Consider the following 21195-nt stretch of genomic DNA (forward strand, 5'->3'; position numbering starts at 1 on the left):
AGGCAAGTGAAGTCAACCTGACTTCTCTCTGAGCATCAAACCCACGCAGGAGAACGTGCGCACAGCCTCAGCCAGAGAGCAGTAAGAGACTTGGACAGCTTCACATGAGAAAAATAAAACTTCTATATTTGAACAAAGATTCAGAGTCTTTCAGGTACAAAATAAACCCCTGGCTTGTTCAGCAGCCTTGATCTGGAGCCGGGGGACCGTCAAACACACAAAATGTGTTTAAAGCCACCAAGGGAGCCACGAGCTCCAAGCAGCGATAGACCTTTATGTAAACAGGGTCAACTCACACAAACAAACCCAAATCAAACAAAGCAGCATTCAACATTTCCTTCAGACTTCTCCGACAGCCTGCTGGCTCCCATCTTGCTCTGTGCCACGGCTGGGTTAGGAGAATGTTGGAACCAAATCAGGCTGTCGAGGAAGCATCTCCCCTTTCCCAGGCTCGGATCTGTGGTTCCCGATGAGAGCTGCAGTAAAAGGGAGACTCCACGAGGGGACAGGAACCAGCGTAGCCACTTGCCTGTCTTCCCCAGGTGTGAGCAGTCAGTTTGTGTCTGTGGGTAGTGCAAGAAACAGCTGCTACTGCCACGCAGGAAAGCAGATTTCATTCAGGGCTCCTATAACAAGGGCACATGGGATACCTGTTAGCTAAAGGGTTTTCAACAGCACACTCGAGGGCATCCAAAGATGTTAAAAAGCAGATCCAGCATGAACGATTTCACCAGCCTAGAAGTTTGCCCTCGCTGGTACCTTTCAGCCCAAGGTCACAGCATACTTGCTAGTTGAGACACAGCACATACTCATGCCAGAATGTTAGCGTACCAGCCAGGAGACAGGATGGGGCTGGCTTCTGGGCAGACAGCTTTTAACAGATTAGCACTCACTCCTGGTCCCTCTAGCACTGTTCTTTTACCGACCTAGTGTAGGAAACTTTCCATCCTGCATGAGGTGAGCTTGAAAATTGCCCCTGCCCTGGCCACCAACAATTCCAAAGCAGGGAGCATCTCGCATAGGACTCTTTTGCCCCACTGCTGCTCAGTTGGACCTCCAAAGCAGTGCAAACAAAACCCTGCTAAGAGCCTCAGTGAGACTTGCAGTCTGGCAAGGACAGCTACACAAGACAGCGGGGCAATACCACTCCTTCGTTTCAGCTCTGCAGAAGGAACCCAGTTCCCAAAATACCTCTTGCTCCTTCCTCTCTGCAATAGCTCCCCACATCTTCCCCTCACCCAAACCACAACCCCCTATTTTTTTTTTTTTTTGGCTTGCCAATTTTGCACAATGCTCGTCACACAGCAGAACTACCAGTTGCTCCCACTGCCAGCTGCTGCCTGGAAACAGCAAACATGCCTTTGGTAAGAGCCTGTGTGAGGCTGGCTCAGCAAAGAACCTCCGGGCTGTACAAGGCAAGCCCAGGGGTTCTGAGCACGCAGCCCAACGGGAGCAGAACCCAAGGCCATCTACAAACCCTTGTCCTGGACCCAGTGTCGTGACTTCATGCCACAAAGGAGTTTCTTTCCAGTTCTCCTTTTTTAGGCAAAAATCCCCCCCACATTGGTAGGGTTAGGTTACTAACACATTTCCATCACCCACTCCTCTCACATCCTCCTTTTTCTGAGGCGAGTGGTCCTTCTGGTTCGCCGAAGGCCGTCCTTTGTGTCCGTCTCGGGCTCTGGCACCGACAGTGCGGCCATCTCTCCAGCTCCGTTGTCCTACAGTGCAACCAGAGACCACGTGTTACTGCCTGCAGCCAGCACGTGGGTCTGCAGGAAGCAACCCAAGGTGCTTGCTATGTTTCAGAACAAGGCAGTTAGAACCCCACGCTGGCCTTGGGGATGTGCACCATATTCATATTCTCTGCAAGGCACAGGACGTTCACGCATGCCAACCCTGGTAACTTGTGCTTTCCCAGGGAAGGAACAGCCACATGCCCTCACCAGGTGACCTTTTGACTCAGACCTGCCATAGCATCTTGCCCCCAGAACGAGCCCAAGAGAAGACACTGTGAGGATGCTGTGAACTCTGTACACAGATCGGGCCCAGTGGGAGGGCGCAGTCAGAAGAGGATGACTTGTATCCTACCAGAGTTCTCATAAAAGGGACTGAAACCCCCTGAGGACTGTAACCAAGAAACACGCAATTGCGACACCCCTTTGATGGGGGGAAACCAGATTATGCAAGGCAGCTTTCTTGAAGGCAAAAATGAGGAAAAGGAGTACTCCCCTGCCATCACATTCACTTTCAAGGCTGCAGCTGACATGAAATTCAGGAGTCTGGTACAGGATCAGGCAACTTGGGCCACAGAAGCCAGATGTTGGGAGTCCCAGTTGATGGCCAAAGCCCCCACCACTTTGGCCTAGGCCAAATTCAGTCCAGCTGGAACAGAGGGTGGAAGGTACCTAGATCACCAGGAATCAGCCACTCTCAAGAGCATCAGTTGCCTCCTGTGGCTGAAACCAATCTCTTAGGTCCCTGGACCCTCAATTCCAGCTTCCCCCTGAACTCTTCAAAACAGAACAGCTCTGGGTCTCCAACCCAGACACCACCATGATCAAGCAAAAGTCTTATATGCTACACTGAGCTCAATACCAGGCTCAAGGGCAAGCTGCAGTGACTGGGCTCCAGGTGCTGCTGGGGAAGGGGCTCTCAGGGTTGAAAGCACAGCGATGCTTCAGGAGGGGTCCTCCCCCCCCGGGTGCAATTCGGGTGCTACCTTCTGCACCCAGCACAGGGAGTGGAGCAATGTGAGGGGAAGCTGCCTGGCTGCACTAGGTACTGTGAACAGCTTTTCCCTCCCCACTGCCCACCACCCTGACCCCAAAGGGCCAAGTCCTGTCCTGTTGTCAATGGGTGCTTTGCTATGGGCTCCCCTGGAAGCAGGATTGTGTTTGGTGCAACACTATCTCTACTGGGTTTGCAGCTCCCTCCAGCTTTACCTGAGTAGGCAGGTTGGCATCCTCGCCCCCGAGTGCTGGGCCCTCAGTACCATTGGACGGCCCCTCAGTCGGCTCCTGGCAGCTCTCCTCCACAGCTGGCTCCTCCTCAGTCAGCGACAAATCCCCATCACCCTCCTGGCTCGGCCTCCTCTTGGACAGGGTTGTGGTAACCTTTGGCGGGGGGAGGGCAGCCAGGACAGCAGGAAGGGTGAAGGCTGCCAGGAACCTGGCTTTCAGCATCAGATAAGCCGGGTTTCTGCCAAGCTTTTGCCTCACCAGCTCCTGGATGGGGTGCAGGTCGGCTTGGGTGTCCCCATCCTGGCTCTTCTCCACTGACACGAGGGCCAAGGCATTCTGCTCCAGTGTCTTCTTCTGCAGCAGCAGCCGGGAGAGGGTTTTGAGGTTACAAATGAAAGGTGGCAAGTAAGGCAGTCTATTCTTCCCAGTGGGCACCGAGACACCCGGGGTCTCCTTCAGCCACTCCTTCACCAAGGCCTCACCCTCGAGAGTGATGAGGCTGTAGTCTAAGGGGCTCTTTTCACCCCTTGGGGGAGAAGACTGGGGGAGAATATCACTAGGCTCCAAGGCCATGGGCACATCCTTTGTGGCCAGGGCAGCGGTGCCATTGGTGCTGCTCCCTGTGGGGACGTTGCTGGAGGGAAGCTGATCTGTCTGCAGCACTGGCACATTTGACCCACCCTCTGAGGTGTTGATTACAATGCAGCTACTGCTCTCGGCCTCGCCGGCAGGACTAGGAGGGCAAAGTGAATGGGCGTGCTGCTGGGTGGCTGCTGGGGGGTCACGGAGGGGCACCGGCGTGGGGGCAGTATGCAGAGCAGAGGAGTCAGCTGAGAGGGCAGCCAGCACCACACCTTGCTCTGTGGCTGAGTCTGCAGACCTCACACCACCAGTGACAGTGGCTGGAAGCAGCAAGCTTTGCTGAGGCTCTGAGGCAGGGTGAGCAGAGGGCCTCGTACCTGTGGCAGTGACCGGGGATGCCCTTTCTGCAACTGGCAGGCTTGGCACTTCCGTGGCTGTGCTGCCAGCAGGAGGTGTGCTGCTGGGCCTGGAGGATGCTCGGGACACTGTCAAGTCCAAGGGGGCTACTTCAGTGCTCTTTGCTGATGAGGCCTGGCTTTCAAGAGCAACAGACAGCATCTTCTGGTTCTGCAAGCCCACGAGTGTCTGCACTCTAGCGGGAATCAAGCCCTGGGGTGTCATCACCCAGGTGATGGGCACCAGGCTGCTGGGGACCAGGTGGGTGCTGCTTTGGGGAGTCACAAGAGCAGGCACCAAGCTGACTGGACTCTGCTGGACACTTCCAGGTGCTGCGGCACTAGTGGTGGGCACCGAGTGAGGGACGTTTTGCACACCTGCTGCCACCCCTGCAGGGCTCAGTGTGACAGGAGGGGACTGCAGCACTGCAATCTGGTGGGGCATGAAGGCCTGGCTTTGCAGCACCAATGGCACGGAGCTGCCCCCCAACACCTGAGCCTTCCTACAGTCCCGAGGCAGGCTGGGCCCCTCTGCCTTTGCAGCCTTGTCCTGGGAGGCCTCCTCCTCAGAAGCGCCTCCTGGGGTGTCCTCATTCCGCTTCCTCTTCGACTGGTTTTTCACTTTCTGGGAGGAACCGGAGCTTGGGGCTGACTGTGGGGCAGGCGGTGCAGAAACCACAAGGGACAGGAACGTTGGCCCCAGGGTTGGTGCTGGCTGCGGTGGGGTGCTCGCATCCCCGAGGGGCATGGCTGTGGCAGGCTTGCTCCCTCCCGGGGCTGGAGGAATGACTGGCTGAAGGATGGCAGAAGATGGGACCAGCACCTGAGGTGCAAGGATCGTGGTTCTCTGCAGAGCCTTCTTGGCCCGAGACTCCTGCAGCCGCTTGTCCTGCAGCAGCTCAGAGACCAATTTAGGCTTTGGCTTCAGTGGTGGTAGCTGCCTCTGTGCCCTCAGGTTCTGCTTCTGGACAGGACCTCCCAGAACGGCAGGGACAGGAGCTGTGCTTGCCACTGCTGGAGGTGCAGACTTCTTTTTGGGCATAGCCCCTGTGCCAGGCGCGGCGTCTGCAGCTACTGGCTTCCTGGGAGGTTTATTCAGCACTTCCTGACCTGGGAGGCACTGAGCGACCTATAGAAGAGCACCAGGAGATTGCAGCCAAGTCAAAGGCAGCTTTTTGATTCATGTTCTAGTCATTCTGGTGGAGGCGAAAGGGGGAATGGGTCAGGCACAGGGAACAACTCATGATCATTACTGCTACAAAGGAAGTTCCTTTGGGATTTAGAAGTGAATAATGCCCCCCAGCCTCATGTTACAGATGGGGAAATCAAAGAGGAAGCAGCTGAGCTATAGCCCGAAGGGTTTTGGACAGAGCTGAGAGGTTTGAGGTATTGGGCCACAGTCACTGCTCTTATCCTTTCCTGTGTCAATCAGGATCTGATGGAGCCAGACAAATTACTTCCCTTATCCCAGGCAGCCACTGAGTTCCACCCCCTACTCCTGTGGGACCCAGGCACCTGCACAGTACCTGTGGTGGTTTCTGCACATTGGTCACCACTGCACGGAAAAGCTCCGTCTGCCTCAGCCTCCTCTCACGTATCACCTTCATGCAGCCATTAGTGTTGACCTGGAAGAACTGCAAGGCAGGGAAGGCTTGCATTACAGCTCTGGTGGGATGCACGCAGGCATTTTCTACACCACCCCTCCACCCCCTGCCAGCCGAGAACCTCTATCCACTCGGTCGAGGTCCCTGCAGATCCACTGCAGGGTATGAGGCCTACCTGAATGAACAGTGTGAAAATAGGGGTGCTGGAGAGAGTGACCGACTGCAGCCGTTTTTGAATGACGTCAGCTGGAAGACAGCACAACATAAAAGTACCAATTAACTGGACGTTCACACACTATCTGCTGAGAGTCCTTAGCAGCCTCCATATCAAGTGTTAGCCCGAAGAGGAGCTGAACAGTATCATCTGAAACCCACCCTACTCTTACTGAAGACAGACAAAGTAAAACCCCACCCAAGGTGGCTGTATAGCTGAGAACGATTAACATTGATTAAATAAGGATGCACTCTCTTCCTGCCTTTTGTACAAACCTCTCCCTACCCCAAGCCACTGTGACACCACAGTACCGTCTGACTGGGACAAGTGTGGTCCAGCTGTTCATGGAAGGAAGTCAGTCAGGATATGCCTAGCTTTTATTGCCAGTTCTTATCCTTCTTTGCAGACAGGATGAGGCAACTCACCATACCTGCCTGGGCTTCCATTTATGCTTCACAAGCACAAGCAATTGATACAACACTTTTGTATTCTGAAGTTGCTTTGGCATTGTGAGGTGAAAAGGCCCAAGAACCAGGTCTGGAGGGAAGAACCCAGAGGCCTGTCCAAGAAGCCTGGCCCCAAGCTCACACCAGGGAGGAACAAATACCTGATGGGTCATCTGTACCTTTGGTCTGAACAGACGGCCGCTTCTCTACACCGAAGTCATAAGGCAGGATGACGTTGCCCACCCACGGAGTTACTGCCATCAGCAGCCTCCTGTCGTAGACCTGCCTTTGCAGCAGCTCTTTCTGCCGGCGCTGGTTCTTCTGTGTGTTGTCCTTCAATGCCTCCAGCATTTCACTGACAGGCAGGTCCAGGCTCCAGGTACCAGACTCCATACTTGGAATGCCGCCGGGGCGTCTCTTTGGCAGTTGGCTCTACACAACATAAAAGGAGCTAGGGTTAGAGACATGCATGCCCCAGGGTAAGCCAGCTCACCAGCTGCTCCAGGTCACTACTTAATGGAACAGCACATATTTCAATCAGTTGAGCGTCTGCTTCAGGCTTTTAGTTCATTTCACACAGGGGCTAAACCCATACCACACATTAAATGAAAAAGACGCCCATTTCTAGATGGCAGTCAGACTACAGGCACCTTTTCTTTCTGTTTGTTTGGTTGTCTCACACAGGCATTTATAATGCGAGGCCATCCATAACAACATGATTGTAGAGACAGAGGGATACCGACATAAGTTTCTATCCTTCCAGGTAGCCTCAAGACCAGTCAGAACCATGCTGCCCTGGGCTCCAGCCAAGCTAGCCGCAGAGCTCTCAACAACCTCAAGGCACATCAGTCAACGGCATGGAAGTTTCTGAAGAGGAGCCTGGAACGCCTACACCAGAAGACACTTACCCGCTGTCTCAAAAGATAAGTATTGTTTCGTATCGCCCTCTTTACATCTTCCAGGGAAAGCATTATCACTTCCCTCCCGCTTTCAGAAGCCTGAAGGAGAAGATGGATAAAAGCAATTAGCTAAACAGAAGAGACAAGTTCCAATCTAAGAGCCTTGTGATGAACCACTCTGCCCTGGCTGCTAGATACCCCATGGCAGAGGCAGGGCCTTTCAGTGTTTCTGTATTTTACCCAACGAATTTGAGTAGCTAGCTCAACTTTTCCTTATTGTCAGCTAAGTTTCCAGCTCACATCCTTTGAAGAGTCTGTAGGGTGCCACGCAGTATTAGCCCTGTTAGGTGCGCAAGTATGATTCACAACATAAACTCAGCACTTTCAAACAGGAATCCATTGTATTAAAACCCTTCTGAGCTGCTGTGGTCTTTTTTTTTTTTTTTTTTTTGGCAACAGAAGAAATTGCTCTGTTATTCTTCCACAGCGAAAGAAAACCAGGGAAAAACTAAGAGCTGGCATTTTCTGAGGGGTTTCTAGAGTCTAAAAAAGCTTGAGAATCACTGTTCAAATAGCACACGAAGTGACGAGCAGAATGTAATTATGCCAGATGAAGTGCTAATAATATACAGCACTCCCAAATCCCAGCAAGCAGTTTCCCCACCTATAATGGGAAATGTTTTCAAAAGCACCCAAGGTGACTTAGACTCCCAAGTCCCAAGAAGGCATCTGAGTTTGTGATGGGGAAGTTGGATAATGGAGCTTTCTACTACAAAGTGAAGCACAGCAGGGATTCCTACACCCCAGGCTAGTGCCATAATCACCAAACAGCTCTCAGCATGAATCTCTAGACATCTCTGCTCCTAAGAAAATGCCTGAAGGCTTCTGCTTTCCTCCCAGGGTAGAATAGAAACAAGTTTCAGAAGCACAAAAAACTGCTGTTCTCCAGGGCACCCTTGTGAACTCATGTAGTCTGAGAAAGAGGTGCTTTGGGAGGCATGAAATCAACATCTGGATCTCATCTGCAAGGTCCCTGGGAGACCAGTGCATCCCAGCGGTGCAATGTGCCAATAACCATTTTAAGAGAAGTAAGGCACCTACCAGCTGCTTGCTACAGGCCATCTCCCTGAGGGGATGTCACCCAGGCTCTGGTCTGATGGACCCTGAACTGCTCAGTCTAGTTGAAAGGACCTTAGTCTCATCCTCGCTAGTACAATTACCTTGTTCACCACCTCTGTTGGGTCCTTGACACTGATGTCGGTAGAATATGGGCATGCCATGCCCTTCAGAACAGTACTGAACACCGCTGAACTCTCTGAGGGTTGCTCTTCACCTTGGCCATCAGAAGCCTCTGGTTGCTCCTTGCCACAGGACGTCTTAGGAGCCTTCTTGGAAGACCCCTTTCCATCGTTAGTCTTGGAAGAGCCAGCAGATGCAGCCGGACGCTTTGCTGCGTTGGTCCTCACTGGCACCCACAAGTCGAGAGCGGGCACTGTGAACTGTGGCTTCTCTGCGTCTGCGTCAGAGCTGTCCATCAGCTCCAGCTCCGACTCGCTGCTGCTGCTGCTGCTGCTCTCGCTTTCGGACGAGCTGGAGCTCTGCCTCCGCGTGTACCCATGCTTCGGGTGGCTTTTCTTCTTGTGCTGTCCCCTGGGCTTTGGATTCAGAAAAGCAAGTGAGCCCTCAAGTAGTCTTGCCACTCCACACCCCTGCTAGCAGGATACTGATGTTAAAAACCTCCAGGAAAATGGCTTGTTACAAGATGGGCCCATTCCCCGTCTCCCAGTGCTTACAGAAGCCCACCCATTTCCTGGGCTACTACTGGGGTCTGAGTCCCTTGTCACTCCTGATTTTCTTACTCATGGGTAGTTGATTACTGAGGGCAATAGGTGAATGGAGCCACAAGACAGATCGTGCAACAGTGCACGACTAGGACCTGAAATGTCCCAGATAAAATCCTGGCCTCACTGAAGTCAAAGGGAACTTTTTGCCACATGTGACAATGGAGTCAGGCTTTCACTTTCCGTGAAGCTTTACTTCTGCACAGGATGAGTATGGGGCTGGGCTGGTACCAGAAAAGCGGAAGCACGGGAACACAAAAGGTTACAATACCTGCGTCCCAATCATGATCTTCCACTTGCTCAGGCACTGGGTGGATGTCCTGTGTGGCAATTCCGATGCAATTTTACTCCAGCATCCTAAGGACATAAACAGGGAGGCCCTATTGATGCACCACATACCAAGTGCCTGACAAAGAGACCTGTATGGTACAGAAAGGCTTAGCCGAAGTGGCTTTCACTGCTGGGAATGCCCAGAAGTCAGGAACCTGGGGTTCCCTTCAGAACAGAGAATCTGCCTCCGAGGCCTGCTGCTGCCACTGCCAGACTGTGGCACCTCAGGCCAGTGCAACCTCTGCCCTCGGGCCAAGAAAGGGCTAAACTTTAAGCTGGGAAGCCAAGGGGATTTAAACACATACTCCTGTCCTTTCCCAGAAGTAGGACCTCTGCTCCTTGCTCCGCTCCAGTCACCTGGAAGCAGGGCTCACACAAGGAACATGACTGGACACCACCCCACATCACGGCCTCACTTTTGGGGAAAAAGAGGTCTTTTGGCAAGGGCTAGGCAGAGGAAATGGTCCATCTGCATGGGGAATCTGAAAGGGACCACACAGATAGTTGCAAAGTGCCCCAAATATGCCAACTGCAAGGACAAAGCAACACGCAAGGAGAACCACAACACAGTTGAAGTTGTAGGAGCCATTGCTTAGAACCATGTAGCAGCATTCAGAAGCCATCTCGTCTCCAACGTGAGGAGGCTTTGTTAAAAAGGAGTGCTGTACACATGCTAGATACCCTGTGTAAAGGCCCTGAGCTGATTAGTCCGGAGTATAGAGCTTTTGCTTGCCATATGCTCACAACTGGGGACTAGAACGGGGGGGTAATGACCCAGTGATAACCCCCCGCCCCCAATAATACAGGCTCCCCTCAGGCAAGAAGATGATTAGTAGAAGATAAAAGTCTATACCTGGATGCCTCAGGTTACTGTTCTGCTGAAACAATTTGCCATTAAACAAAGTACCATGCAGTACAATCAATCACTTTTATGGGGTTTTTTCCCTCCACCCTAATCAAATTCAATTTTAGCCAAGAGTCCCTTTAACCAGGACTACCAGTTGCACTGCCTATATATACCTATAGTTTCCCTAGAGCAGAATGCATTTCACACAGACCATATCAAACACAGAAACATTTAATTCACACTTCTTAGCATGCATCCAAGCTCTCCATGACCAGCTACAGAACTAGAACCAAAAGCTGCTCAAAGTCATCGAAAGCCTTTACAGATGAATCAGCAAGAGGAAAACAAAAAGCAAAACAAACCAAACTTACCCACGCCGTACTTCTGTATTAGTTCAATTAGCTTCTCTTCTTCCTGGCAACTCCACCTGCCTTTCTTTAAGTCAGCGTGCAGTGCATATAAATACCTACAAAGTAAAAAAATTCAATACAAAAAAAATGTGTAGTCCTCACTGTACTTTTCTCTTTATCATTGGCACAATGTGCACCTACAGTGAAAAAAAGAAGAATGTTCTCAGTGGACAGCCCCTTTCCCCACCAAGTCCCATACCAATATGCTTGGCACTGCAGCTCTGCTGCTCCTCTCTCAGTCAAAATCCCAGAAGGCACAACTAAAATGGGACAGTTCAAAAACTGACACCCCCTTCTCCCCCCATATTGTTACTGATTTTGGCGACCTTTTTCAGAGGTATACAGATATTACTGTAATTTTATCACATACAAGATGCACCTTTTTGTTCAAAAGCCAGCTGTTGGAAATTGGAGTGTGCATTATATGCAAAATTACAGTAAGAGCAGTTTCTGCTGCTTACAGGGCAAAAGCAACAGTAAGACTCTATGTGATCCAGAGGGAGCAGAATAGGGAGCAGGCTGGGCCCCCTGGCGGCTGTTACTCAGTTGCTTACTACAAGGAAAAAATCTTTTTCTCTTTAGGCTGCCTTTCAAAAACAAGGTGTGTATCTTATTCCAAGGCTTGCAAAAAAATACAGCATTTAAAACAACAGAAGTGAAAACATTTAGGAGGTCATGTAGTGAAGTCCAGGACAACCCTTTATTAGTTTAGAATATCACAATTTATGGGAACCTGGGTGCCTGTACACTAGAAAGGATAGGGTACATTTGGTTATGAAAGTGAACTTGATGGCAAAGCTGTTCCTGTTCCACACTGACCTGTCTCTGCACTGGGCATCGTTCCTTCCAGGCACCAGCTCCCGAATTTTATACCAGCCACGTTCTCCATACTTCTTGACTGCTGCCAGCAACAGCTGTACGAGTCACAGGTTTGGGTGCATTAGTAGCAGGTTTGAGTGTTACTAGCTTCACTGACCCCAGGTAACAGGTCTTCAATGCCTGGACCCTTTTGAGAATTACCTGGCTAATTCATTTTCATTTGGTCTCCTTTGGGTCTTTGGGAGGGCAAAGAAACCTTTCCCCTTCCCTAGACACACCATCATGAAACAGCCCGTTTGTTGAATAAGTAAAGATCCATCCCAGTTCACCAAATCCCATCAATTCAGGGGCTTAGGAGTTGCTCACAAGAACCAAGACAGGCGACGTATGCCCCTAAAGCAGCTCTCTGAATACCAAAGATGCCAACTAACAATCTGTCTCCAAATGAGCACACTGCTCCCAGGCCCAGGGAACAGGGTGCCACAGCAAACTGAAGCATCCAAAGCAGAACAGCAGGTCTGCAAGCCACATCTCTCCCTGACTGGGTAGAATGTGTGCCAGCTTTGTCCTGGCCAGGCTTCAGAATGCAGTGCAGCAGAAATAGCTTGATGACTTGGTTCAGCTCAGATGGGCTTGCAGTTACATTTTTAAATGAAAATATGTGCCCTTCAGTATAGGCAGCATCCCCTCCACCCCTAAACTCTTCTGGCCAGCCACTTCCCATTCCTGCTTCCCATTCTGATGCTGCAATTCCAGCCTTTATGCATATGCCACTCAGTGGTATGACCACAGAGTAAGTTAAATCTACCCACTTTCACACCATGAAGTTCCTTTAGAACTAGACGGGGAAAAAAGAATCGCTTACAGCATCCTCCTCTGGTGTCCATGTTCCTCTTCTCAGGCTGGGGTCCACACACTTGGTCCAGCGGTAAATCAGTTGTGCAGAGTCTCTCCCTTCCATGTAATAAGCAACTGGAAACAGAAGTGACATTTCACATGTGAAGTGGTTCCAGCAGCCTCCTTGAAACATGCTCTAGGTACGATGGGAACACATGGCTTCTCCACGTGCCCAGGTACATGGCAAGAATCAGGAGAAGGAAACCTGCCTTCTCCCCCTGCCCCAGACCAGGGAACAGGACTTGGGCACTCCTTGGAAGTTTACTGCCCAAATGTCACACCTAACCTGGGAAGGACTGATAGGTTTATGGCACGCGGTGTTTTGGCTGCCTTTCAGACAGCCCATACAGCCCAGAGGAACAGGGTTTAATTCCTGCCTCTGCCCATAACCTGGTAGGTGTCTTTGGGCAAACCGCTTCCACCCGTGTAAGTCAGGTGCCCCATCTGTCAATGGAAGTAAAGCTACTGCCCTCTACTATAAAGCAATCTGCAATGTAAAGGAGAAAACAGAATCACAGTACAAGAGTAAATACATTCCTACTCCCCTGGGCAGGGACCAGGACCCTTTTTCTATCTAAAGAGCCCCCAGCACTTCAGGAACTTTACCGCCAAAGTGGGAGGTGGGGGGTAGTATTAGCCTGGAGAGCAGGGCTCCCATGGGGGTCACTTACTTTTCCTGTAAGGGATGTGCCTTCCCACCCTCATTTCTTGGACAAGTTGCTTGAGCATCTGGTCCTCTTCCTTGGTCCACTCATTCCTCTTGAAGTCTTTGTTGTAGGCCTGGTACTTTTGCAGGCACTGGAATGCACTTCGGTTGGTCTTAACAAAAGAACATTGACTTAGATCAGTATGGACATTTCCACAGAGGGCTGCAGTGCCACAGCACTGATGCAAACCTACAGGAGTCTGAATTCAGCTCCCAGTATTATTTTTATTATGTCTGCCAAAAGGGTCCCAAGAAGGTATCCGGGCACTGCTGCACTCCATGCTGGGCACATCTAAATCTGCACCTAGGAACTTACAACTGATGTCTAGGAGGAGGGGTAGTCACAGCAAATGGATGGTAATAGCAGAGAGATGACTGCTGTCCCAGCTAACGGCAAGCAGCAACGGGCCTAGCACCTCCAGCAGTAGGTGCAATAGGGGAAGCCAGAGGATCCTGGCCTCAGCAGTGCTGGATGGTGTAGCAGCAATATTCTTTCATGTAAAGTCATCAGCAAACCAGAGCTTTATTTGCTGGAGAAAGGCAGAGGACTAGAATAGTTCTGCAAATGCAATGTTTCTTTAGGGCTTGCTCAATCTGCTTTTTATGCATGACATTTTATGATAAAAACCCACAAAAGCAGCAATGCCCTCCCCTCCTTGCATGAGATCATGTGTTAGCACTGGGCTCCCTAGTGTAACAATTAACCCGAGGCTGCACCTCAGTACTGGTTTCTGAGGGCCAAATCACTTACCCCCAGCTCCTGGGCGATGGCTTGCCAGTCCTGACTATCGTGTTTAGCAGTTATTTTCTTCAACTTTTCTATCTCCTCCTCACTCCACTCCTCCTTATTGATGCTTGGATGCTCCCAGTTCTGCCAAAATTTCCTCAGCTCTCCTGGGTTGCGCGTGCCATCAAACTACAGGTTAACAAAGTTGGACTGTGAAACTGCCCCAGACAGAGAAGGCAGCACGAAGTGCGCTCCCCGAGGAACTCTCCAAATACATTCACATTGCTCACTTCTGAGCAAGGATTTGAGGATATTCCACTAGCAGAAAACTTGAGACTGCACAAATCTGGCCAATGTCATGGCCCATGGTGGGCCCCTGGATCGATGGACTCACGCTGAACCCGGAATAGGTTACAGTCAAGGACCATTCAAGAGCTGCAGTGGGTTTGTAGCATCTGATGCCACACACACACAGCACCAGGGTCCCAGTGAGGGAGTGCTGGTGTATCGGGGGTGGCTCTCAAAGCAAGGGGGCCAGGACTGGGACTTCCACAAAACTGGTATGCCCACTTACATTGATTTTTGAAATTTTCTCCCAGTCGTGCTCATCCAGTCGGTTTCCTAACAGCTCTCTGTGGGGAATTTGGCTGGAGCAGCGAGGGCCAGAGGAGGAAAAAAAAAAAAGTACTATGTTAACCTGGAGCCCAAGGAGAGGGAAGCACCTCACACAACAGCTTGTGGAACAAAATTATCAGCATAGCTCTCAGGCAATGTCTTCCTGGACATGTTGACCTCTGTTGTTCTGCCAGCACCGAGGGGAACACTATGCCTGGGCCCACTTCTATGCCCAAGGTGGGACAAAATACCCTTGGGTTGAATGGTTCGATCCCAGAAACCCTCACATGCACAGACAGGAGATGCTGTCTGTGCATCTCCACAAACGAATTCGGCAAAGGGGCCGCTGGAGCCTGGCAGGTGAGAGCGGTGCTGAGCAGCCCATGTGGCTCAGAATGCCTTGTTCCAACGCCCCAACTCAGTTCTGTGCTGGTACAGTACTTCTGCACCAAAACACACTGCAGGAGTTAGCACAGCACTGCCCAATCCCCTTCCACACTACTGAGGGCACGTGTGGCTGGGACGCTGCAAAGACTGACCAGGCTGAATCCTCTGCAAGCTGGAACAGGGCAAGATTTGCCCAGCTTTGGTCTCTAGGGCTGTGTGTAAGCTTTGCTCACATGCCCTGGGGGAAACCCACTTAGGAGGGGCCTCCTCTTCCCCAGACTTTGAATACAAGTGGCTTCCCTCACTTAGTGGCATCAATTTCATGCTCCGCTTCTTTGATCTGCTTCTCCAGAATCTTCTTGTCCATAGCAGTCTTGGCTTTCTCCAGCTTCTGATTCAAGTATTCGAGCCTGTGGGAGGACAGCTCCATGGTTATGACAAATAACTGCATGGGAGCAAGGGTTTCAGGGGCACAGGATAGAAGCTGACCAGCACCAAAGATGGGCTGCTTCCCTTCCCCTCCATCCCAAAAATCCAAGCTACACATTGCACTTGTTCCAGCCTCCAAGAAGTCTCTTGTCCATCCGTTTCCCACCCCAGACACAGCTCTGCCTCCATGCTGGAGACAGTCAGGGCTCTGAGGCAACAGCATAGCAGCATTTTGGGTGGTATGGCTGTCTCTGGCAGGGTTCTGCAGTAAATCTGCATATCAGATGGATGGCCAGGCAGCGTCACAGGGCTTTCACGGTAAAAACAGACCACCAGCTGGCAACACGGTGCAGTATCATTATCAGGTGGCCCATATTCCAACCCAGGTATAGGACGATGGTCCCAATATCAAGCTGGTGTCAGGCACTGGCTCCCTGCTCTGCTCTGGGACCTTTCAGGAAGGGCCAAACAATGGTCAACATGGGAACTTCTGACAAGTGAGGCAGAAGCAAAATCAGCTCCAACTCCCTCTCTTCCCTCTGCCCACTTGGCCCCTGAGTCTGGGGACACACTTGTTTCATCAACAGATGACATTTGTGTTTTACTCACTTCAGTAGCTTGGGCTGAAGCAGGCGCTGCAGGCGATCACTTATGATGGAGCTGCTCAGCAATTCCTTCTCATGGCTCTTCCCTGGGGAGACAACACACACATGGGCATAGAAGGATAACCCCAAGTGGCAAACCCACTGCTTTCCAAAGCCACTTGACAGTACTCCAAGGTCTCTAACAAAGGGCTGGTTGTCTTGGACACAGTTTTCTGAAGGCTGCTTAGAGGGCTGAGAGCCCCAAGATCAGGGTTATAATCCTGCAGTATTTTCTTATGGACCTAGTACAGGGTACGACCAAGTGAACACTGGAGCAAATAAGTTGAAAAGACCAAGTCAAAATTATGTAAGTACCAAGGCTAGGCCCTTACAAGGCTAGTGTGTCCAGTCTTGGGCACAGCAGGTCAAGAACCATATGGGCTAACAGCAGGGAGTCTGGAGGAAAGCAACCAGAATGAGCAGAGGCATAGGAAAGCAAAACCGCTGAGGGAAGGCTGGAAAGACCATGTTTGTTTTGCCTGGAGAAGACAGAGGGAAGATCTGACAACAGCCCTCTAATACTTAAATTAGTGACTGCAAATAAAAAAAAAGAGCTATCAACAGTTCTCTAAGCCCACTGGGGAAGGGGCAGTAGTCTTCAACTACAGCAAGAAAAATTTAGGTTCGGCACCAGGGCAAATACTCTAGCAGTAAGGACTGGTGAGCACTAGAATAGATTCTGCAGCCCCCAGGGTCATCAGATTGTCTAGACTCCTCTCATCAAAGCTCCCAAACACCTGCCAGTAACAGTTCAGGTACAGCTAATCATGTCACAGGCGTGGGAGTGGACAAGAGAAACTCTTGAGGTTCTCCCCTGTCCCATTCTCTGTGATTACATGACATGGAACAGCACACAAAGGGGAGACCGCTTACATTTCTTTACTTGCAGATCATCAAAAGACTTAATGCCTTGTGCCATCTTTTCCCGGGTATCTTCGTTGGCAGGTGGACCCTAGTGAAGACCAGAAGAGTTAAAGACAAGAGAGACAGGATCTTCTGGTGGAGAATTCACTCCACTGCTGAAGCGCTGACACCAAAACTTCTGTGCTTCTAAAAACAGCCTAATAATATACCCCTGTGCAGCACCTTGCTCCCCTAGTGCCCTATGAATGTTAGGTAGACAAAATTATTTGGGTAAATCCAATATTTCTAATTAGACCACCTAAAACAGTTGGGAAATTCTTCTTCACAAGCTTTTGGATACAAACACCCTTCCTCAGGCTGAGGAAGTCTGCAGTTCTATTCTACTCCATCCAGGAAGAGCACAGAGGCCAGTATGCGAGTGCCAGTCAGTGAAAATGCAAATTGAGGCAGTCAACAGACGAGAAACCACTCTACTATTTCCCAGCTATATCTCATCACCAAGCCTACATTCCCTTTCCCCTGCACCTGTTTCTCACCCACTGACTGGCTTCTATTCTGTTCTGTCCCATCCAGGAAGAACACAGAATAACTGCAGACTTCCTCAGCCTGAAGGGCATTTGTACCCAAAAGGTTGTAAAGAATAATTTTTCCGACGGTTTTAGTTAGTCTAATAAAAGATATCACATTTACCCAAAGAACCGTGACTGCCTATGTCCTACAACCTATACACCCAAGCACGTTAGGGCACTGACTAATTTCACAGAAGGTCCCTCTTGACTTCACTTCCCTATGGCTCTCAAGCAGATGATAAGCCCATCTTATTTGAGACATTGGTTGACTCTTAAAGACAGAAATGCACACTTCCCTACACCCAGCCCACTACCCAGAGCACCTTGCAACGGCTGAGTATTGCAGCAAAGAGCATTCTGGGTAGAGGCATGCAGGTGACAAACTTCACCTAAATCCTTACTTCAGATGAGCACCTGGATGCTGTACTGGTGGGAAACAGTTTAGTTATTGTATGAACAATTGCCTCTATAAACCCCAAGCCAGGTTGAGGTCCCACTGTGCTGTGCACCCTCCAGGGACAGAAGAACAGCTTTTATCCCAGAAAACTCTAGGCTTACAGGACAGCCAACAGGCAAGTTATGAACAATTTACAGAGAAGCAGAACATCCAGCTGCAGCATATGTGAAACACTTGGTGCCCGCACCTGCAGGCCTACCAGCTGGCTGGTGTTTTAAAGCAGAATGGTTATAGACACGCACATTAAGGTGCAAACTTATGCCCTTTGCAAGTCAAAATGACGAAAAGCTGCCCTGTTCTCACCTCTCAAATTCAGAGGTGAAACAAAGCTGACTCAGGCAAAAAAAATAAAAATAAATGTACTAATTAAAACCAGGATGCAATTACCTTGCTGCTCACTAACATCTGTTTCAAGAGAGTGTAAAAATTACAAGCTAAGGCTAAATAATACAGGAATAATGCCCGGGAACACAATTAGTTACACTTACAATTCCCGTCACTTTATCTTTAAAGTAAGGTTTCCTGAAGTGACCCAGAAACAGGTTTGATGGCAAGCTCCTGCCATCTGCTGCCCTCGTTGTTTGTTGCACACCAACCTCCAACATGATTTCTGCCTGTAAGACAACAATAGTTCAGACATGCACATCAGTGTCACAGCGAAATGATCTGACCCCCAACCTCAGTTGGTGGCCCAGGTGTCATCAACATCCCAAGAGAGCTAAATTACTGTGTGACATCAGGCTATGTAAAAGGTGGTTTGCCAGTCTAACATCCTAGCGGATCACCTGGAAATTCAGAGGGTAGCTGAGCAACTGGCCAAATGGGCAGCCCCTCCCAGCAACAAGACACTGACCAGAAACATGTGCTATGTGGCAAACTCCCTGATGGCACAGAGCAAAGCTTCTAGACTCATTGAGGAAAACACAACTAAAACCCACAGGGCCTTTACATCCCTCCTTGAGTCCTTCACAAAAGGCTCCAGATGCTAGTGCTGGACACAGGCAGTGCAACCTACTTTAAAGGGAAACAGTCGAGGCAGAATGGTATTCAAGAACTCCTCGCTGATAACAACAATGGTGATTTTCTGAATCTCCTTACTTCTCATGGTGATGCTCTTTATCATGTATCGTTTCATTCGACTCAGTAAAACTAATCAGTGCCATTTAATTTTTACTTCAAAGTTTGTGTTTTCCACTCCCCAACATGACGCTGCTTTGAGGTCTGCAGCTCATCGGGGCAGTACTTTTAAGAAGATAACCCCTCGAAACAACCCCTCAACCAGGACTCCACAGAAATGTCTTCTTGGCTCATTATGTTCCCATCCTAAACCTGGGCCTGCTCCAGCCAGTTCTTCCACATGCAAACCCCCTGAGAACAGCGCCAAGGAAGGCTCAACTCAGCTGCACCGACCTGCTGTCCTTTGTTTTGTTCAATCAGATCGCTGACTTCATTGATCTTCTCCTGAATGATATTCTGGTACACCAGGTTCATCTCTAAACATGTCTCTGGGTCGTTTGGGAGAGAGCTCTCAATGTCGTCGTCGTTATCATCATCGCTACTGTCCTCTCCATTTCCCACTTCCTGGGCAAAAAAAAGGTCATTTCCATGGGGAGAAAGGGAAAGATGCACTGGGAAAGTTATGACTAGTGTTACTGGGGGTGGCTGGTCGACACCCACACGTATATACAGTGCAGCAAGGCACCTAACTGCCCGTTTTGCCCCAGCAGCCCCCCTCGGCGCTCCCACAGCCTGCGTCACTGGTCAGGTCTGTGACGCCCCTCTTGCTCTGCTGGCAGCCGCTCTCCCAAAATCTATGTTGGTGTCACAAGCACTGTCGCCAATCCAATGCCCATCTTTGTTTCATCTCAACTCGCCAAGTGGTGCCTGCCAGTGCCAGAGTCACCCCTCCCCCAACCCACCCACAGAAGCCTCTCGCTTTGGCGACACTGCCCCAGGCGAGAGCAGTCAGAGACGATCCCCGTGAACATGCATGCAAAGCACAGGAGGCGGAAGGGGATGTCGGAGCCGTTTTGCAAACGCTCTTCGTCTACGCCGCAGGCAAAAACACTGACAAATCCTACAACCCGCGGAAGATCCCACGCGAGTCCGCAGTAAGAGATTTGCTGGAGGAACTCGGCGGGCGTCCCCAAGCCGGGGGGATGAAGAGAGGCCACGCACCATCTCAAGTGACGTGTCGGAGTCGTCGAGGTCTGTTGGGGGGGGAGAGGGGGGACACAGAAAACGTTATTTACCTGAGCCCACCTCAGCTGCATCCCGGGGCCCTAAAACCCCACGTGGCTCACAGCCGGGGGCAGGCCCCGAGGGTCCCTTCAGCTCCCCGGGTGGGGGGAAGCAGGCGGGCGGGGAGGGCAAGGGGGACGCACCCGTGTCGGAGCCGCTGCCGGGGTGCGCCAGGGCCAGGCTGAGGGCGGCGCCAGGGTCCAGGCTGCGCTCCAGCTCCTCCAGCTCCGCGATCTCCCGCTGGATCTTCTCCCGCTGGGCCTGCAGGTCTGCGGGCAACATGGCCTCGGGCCGCGGGCCCCCTCCGGGCCACGGGCTCGGGTCAGCGCAAGGCTCCAGCCCCGGCCCCGGCCCCGGCCCCGGCCCCGGCCCCGGCCCCGGCCCCGCTAGGCCCCGGCCCCGCGCACTGGGCCATGACGCCCGCGGCCAGGCAGGGGCAGCCGCTTGCGACCCGGAAGGACTCGCTACCCACAAGTCGCCGCTCCGCCCCTCCTCCAATCCGCGCCGGCCGCCCAGGTCACGTGAGGGGGCGGGGCGGTAACGCAGTCCACCCCGCCCTCGAGGCGGCAGCACACACGCACGCCTCGTGCCACGTGGGGGGGCAGCCAGAGGGGCTCCTCGCGGTAAGGGGAAGCCGCGCGGGTGGGCAGGAGCGACCACGTGGGCGGCAGAGCAGCGCTTCTGGGTGCAGTCCAGGACTGCGGGCTGCATTTTGGCCACCCCTGGTGCAGGTTGTAGCCGTGTCGGTCTAAGGACATTGGCTGACAAGGTTCTTTGGGTGCGTCTGACATCTTTTATTAGACCAACTTAGATAGCTGGCAAAAAAATTAGCAAGGTTCAGGTTTAAAAGCCTTTTAGGGGGAGGAAGTCTTTGCAGCTGGTGTTCGCTTGTTGTGCCTGGAATGAATAGTAAAGAAGCCAGAGGCTGGGCTGGTTGCATGTGAGACAAGCAGTCAGTGAAAATGTAAATTGAGGAGTCATAAATTGAGATTAGGGCAGTGGAACTTGTTGCTTACTGCTCTTTCCTCCCACCCGTTAGCAGGGAGATGGACCTGGGCTCCTTTCCTGTCACTTCATTCCCCACAGGAGGCTGCTTTTGCTCTTTGGCATGGGAGGACAGATCTCAGCTTGGAGTCCCTGGTTTCAGGGCACTGGGCAGAGCAGGGGCTGCTGTGTTAGGTTGAAATAAACACCTTGGTGTTTAAAAGGCATGGAAGGAGGGTATGTAATCTTTCTCCTGCCTTCAGCATGCTCTCCCAAAGTAGCTGCCTTAGGGATATAATGGTAGTATTCTCATCCCCCCAAGGAA

General features: G+C 51.3%; 1 protein-coding gene across 5 annotated transcripts; it reads right to left on the reverse strand.

Annotated features, from left to right (window-relative positions):
* Positions 1-105: 105 nt before the first annotated feature.
* SNAPC4 (small nuclear RNA activating complex polypeptide 4) lies at positions 106-20264 on the reverse strand. Of its 5 annotated transcripts, none has more exons than XM_090022026.1 (22): positions 20030-20264; positions 19824-19855; positions 19056-19226; positions 18134-18259; positions 16629-16707; positions 15721-15802; positions 14988-15092; positions 14255-14327; positions 13705-13869; positions 12919-13066; positions 12216-12322; positions 11351-11445; positions 10493-10587; positions 9216-9301; positions 8324-8758; positions 7113-7202; positions 6384-6636; positions 5720-5790; positions 5467-5574; positions 2946-5069; positions 1612-1721; positions 106-626 (listed from the first exon to the last, which is right to left on the reverse strand). In XM_090022026.1, the coding sequence occupies exons 1-22, from the start codon at positions 20166-20168 to the stop codon at positions 614-616; spliced, it is 4707 nt and encodes a 1568-aa protein (XP_089878152.1). In that variant the 5' UTR covers positions 20169-20264; the 3' UTR covers positions 106-613. The 5 variants fall into 5 exon arrangements, with proteins under 5 accessions (XP_089878152.1, XP_089878154.1, XP_089878153.1 ...); XM_090022028.1 differs by having other exon boundaries at positions 1603-1721; XM_090022027.1 differs by having other exon boundaries at positions 1586-1721.
* Positions 20265-21195: the final 931 nt, after the last annotated feature.

This window comes from Crocodylus siamensis, chromosome 11 (assembly GCF_052110815.1).
Source record: "Crocodylus siamensis isolate JL-2025a chromosome 11, ASM5211081v1, whole genome shotgun sequence".
In the NCBI taxonomy this organism is placed as follows: Eukaryota; Metazoa; Chordata; order Crocodylia; family Crocodylidae; genus Crocodylus; species Crocodylus siamensis.